This window comes from Copadichromis virginalis, linkage group LG7 (assembly GCF_057382275.1).
Source record: "Copadichromis virginalis isolate Kocher_CV1m ecotype Utaka linkage group LG7, C_Virginalis_male_GT1.1, whole genome shotgun sequence".
Taxonomy (NCBI): domain Eukaryota; kingdom Metazoa; phylum Chordata; class Actinopteri; order Cichliformes; family Cichlidae; genus Copadichromis; species Copadichromis virginalis.
This window is the reverse complement of record NC_140624.1, coordinates 31,202,647-31,206,135: the sequence shown is the minus strand read 5'-3', so window position 1 is coordinate 31,206,135 and position 3,489 is coordinate 31,202,647. Positions and strand designations below refer to the sequence as shown.

At 39.3% G+C, this 3,489-nt stretch overlaps 1 protein-coding gene across 1 annotated transcript; it reads left to right on the top strand.

The window, feature by feature from the left end:
- The first annotated feature begins 278 nt into the window (after positions 1 to 278).
- On the top strand, positions 279 to 3,489 carry LOC146705370 (uncharacterized). Its single transcript, XM_085465186.1, has 4 exons — positions 279 to 625; positions 1,323 to 1,377; positions 1,594 to 1,647; positions 2,125 to 3,489. Exons 1-4 carry the CDS (start codon positions 383 to 385, stop codon positions 2,508 to 2,510), a joined length of 738 nt encoding a protein of 245 aa, XP_085321312.1. The 5' UTR covers positions 279 to 382; the 3' UTR covers positions 2,511 to 3,489.

Here is a 3,489-nt window from a genome sequence, read left to right as displayed (position 1 = left end):
TAAAAAAAGCCATTGGCAGACTTTTTTCTTTTACGAGTGCATGTCTAGGTAAACAGAGACTCTTCTTTAGCACCACAGCCTGAGTCATAACTGTGAAAAAAAAATCTTTTGACTTGTTGGAATCAGATGAGGAAACAAGCTGAATGTAAAGAGCAACACATGACACATTATAACCGGACTCTAGTCTAGTGAACGTGGGTCAGTGTGGGAAGTGGTGTATGCTCCTCCTCACTCTCTCTCCTCTCCCTTCCTGTCTGCACGAAGGGACAGATGAGGTAATTCCAGTTTTTTTGGTGTAGGCGTTTAGCTGCTATAAGAGTGTGTGCATGTATCAGTCAGAAGCAGCTTTATTCCTAGACCAGTCTCTCTTGTTGAAGACATTATGGGACAGAAAGTGATGGGACCCACCGTACCTGCTGGGGCTGCCTGTGGGGATGCTTTGATAAATGTGAGCTCAGACGAATCTGTGCTGATCCTCATCAATCACTGCCGGGACATGAAGAGGCAGGAGGCGAGGCTCCGGCTAATCACTCTGCTCCTTCTGCTCGGCTGTACTGCACTGTTTGTTTACAGCACGTGTGCTAATTTAGGGCAGCATGGAAAATCTGGATCCAGCAGAGACGGGGTGAGTTGTTTTTTCCTTGGAGACTTTAGTCTGTCTGAAGCAGTGATGCGACAGACTTACCTTAGCAGGAATGTTGACTGCAATTCTATCAAACCTTTTTGCATTGCACTTAAATCATAAACGCATTTCGGACAGATTACGCTGTCTAACTTGTCTGATAAAGTCGACTCATACAGACATTGATAGATGTGCCCAGATTGTGGTATTGTGTTTTGTGGTGCTATATTATTGATTGCCGTGTGTGCGCACTTCATGACAGATTTTATTTTAATAGTAAGGAAACTGTACTGGCTGGTATCACTGAAAACACGAGAGCTGATTGTTTTGATTTGCGCCCGATCCCTCTGAGCAACATTCCTGTGATTCTTGTGCTCCCTGCATTTGAGTTTCTAGTATTTCAGCTTCTTAGCAGACAGTTACGCAGGTTTTGCTCCAACAACAGTGTGTTGCTGATTTTTATTACTGTTTTTAACTGTAGTGTTAAACACATATCCGCCAGTTAAAGTTATTTTTACAAGCACAAGCATGCTGTGGGCTCTTTTTCTTACAGGTTAACATAGTTTAATGAATTTTGTGTTGCTGGACATAAGTTTTCAAATTTTTGCGTGAATACAAATTTTTAAAAACAGACCATCAATGACTGCAAAGCTCTACACGACTCAAGGTTTTATTAAAGTTAATTCTCCTTTATTCCCAGAGTGCAGAAGACCAAACTCCAGCCTACTCAAAGCAAGAGAGAGGGTGCCCGGAAGGTATGTCATGTCTTTTAATCTATTTTTAATTATATGTGTTGTTACTGGGAATACATGTATTTCAAGCTGCTCTGTTCTCCAGTCTTTTTGGCTAATCTCCCATACTGTACCTGAAAGAACACACTCACGCTTGTGTTTGCTTTATGCAAACACTTTCTCCAAGATATTATAACAAGGGAAAACAACTCATTTCAGTTTCTCTCTTCTTCTGTCTAGTTCCACATGCAGAAACTGTTCAAAGGCAAGCGGAAACACAGAAAATTCATCTCCGTAAGTGTCTCATGTTAGTTTACACCATCTATGTTGTGCTTTCCATGTGTTTATATGTAACTGTGTGAGGTATTAAAGAGCTCTCAGAGGGATATGAACAAATCCTTAATTGCATACAGTTATAGATTATAGAATTATAGCTATAGATTGAGGGGGACAATCCAGCTGTGCATAAATACTTGAAAATCTGCAGCATGAAAAGCTGGAATGTACTTAAAGGTTAGACGAGCCTCCGGGCTCAGAGGCAGCTAAAACAAATAGAAACACAATAGAAAAGGTTGTGCTGTTTCGTCAGAATCAGAATCTTTATTGTCATTGTGCTTTAAGAACAACGAAAATTATATGCAAACCCTTTTAGCGCAAGCGAAAAGAGCACCCTTTTAAGAGAAACAAAAAGAATACATATACAATAAGTTAAAAAAGGATCTCAGGATGTGAGTGATTCAGTGACTCACAGGCTGATATCCTCTCTTGCAGAGTCTACCGGCAAGGCTAATGGATCTTACATCACGTGGGCTCCTATACTGGGAAAAATGAACTACAACAAAGAGAAGAATGCCATTGTGATTCCCACGACTGGTATCTACTTCATCTACCTGAGGTTTACTTTAAGCTGTAATGATGATGTGAAACGTTCCGAATTCCAGAAATTCCATATACAGCTGCACCGTTGGAGTGAAGCATACGGTAAAGTCACTACAGAACTGGATGCCTGGGAGAGTGTCAAGTGTCAGACAAAAGACTACCAGACCTTGTTTGTGGGGCAGCTTTTTGACCGGTTAGATGGAGAATTTTTGAGCGTGAAAGTCATAGATGGCTACAACCTGATCAAGACATCCTTTTTTGGCGCGTTTCTCCAATAATTATTGTACGTGATCATGGTCTCATTCTTAATGCATTTACTTTTTAAGTTAATATAACTTGGTGTTCTATAGGGTTAGGGTTGTGTTTGGTTTGGTTTTAGCCACATGCTAAATAGGCTAATTTCCAGAAACAAGACAAATTTGCCTTTCAGATGTATTATCATATATTCAATGAGGCCACGTAATTTGAAGGGCATGTTAATTGCATCCTAACCTTAGATGGGTCACTGGTAACCTGGTGAATGTTAAGGTTAAAATTTAAACAGTTGTATGCTTTATATTTTTAATCCTGGAACTTAAAGTGCCCTTATGCAAGCCCCTCAGTTCCTCCTGAACCATCCAGTTTGGGGTTTCAGTCTTTCGTTGTGGTTCAAGAGGCAGGTGCTCCACATAAGGGTAATTTCAGTTCATCAGCTTTAAAGACTGAGCATACAAAATGTGTGTGTGTGGTTCTTGTTTTTGAATTTGCACTGAAAAATGGTTTAAAATATTTAAAGAGAATTAATTTCTATTACATTAAATAGATGCAGACATATACCAATATTTTTGAGATATTTAATGAAACCATACCCTCTGCTGTTAAAATTGAAGACCATTATTTATTTTCAGATTACCCACTCATTTATCAATCGTACATGTTTATCCTGTTCCAGTTTGTTATCCCAGTTTGTTATCCCAGAGCTATCTTAGCATGAGATGCTACTGTTGTTTAGTTATTTTGTTAGCCTAGCACCAGCCTTTCAAATAAACCTCTTAGATTTTTCGTACATGCCTAATAACTTTTGTAAGTCTTTATGTGTGTGTGTGTGTGTGTGTGTGTGTGTGTGTGTGTGTGTGTGTGTTCAAAAGCCAAACAGAAATGTGTTAATGTTTAAAGAAACCACCACACCAGATATGAACAGACAGGTTTTTGTATTGCTTGTACTCAGGGACGCTTTGGGGAAAAAATGAAACTCTACTAATAAAAGCACAAAACTTA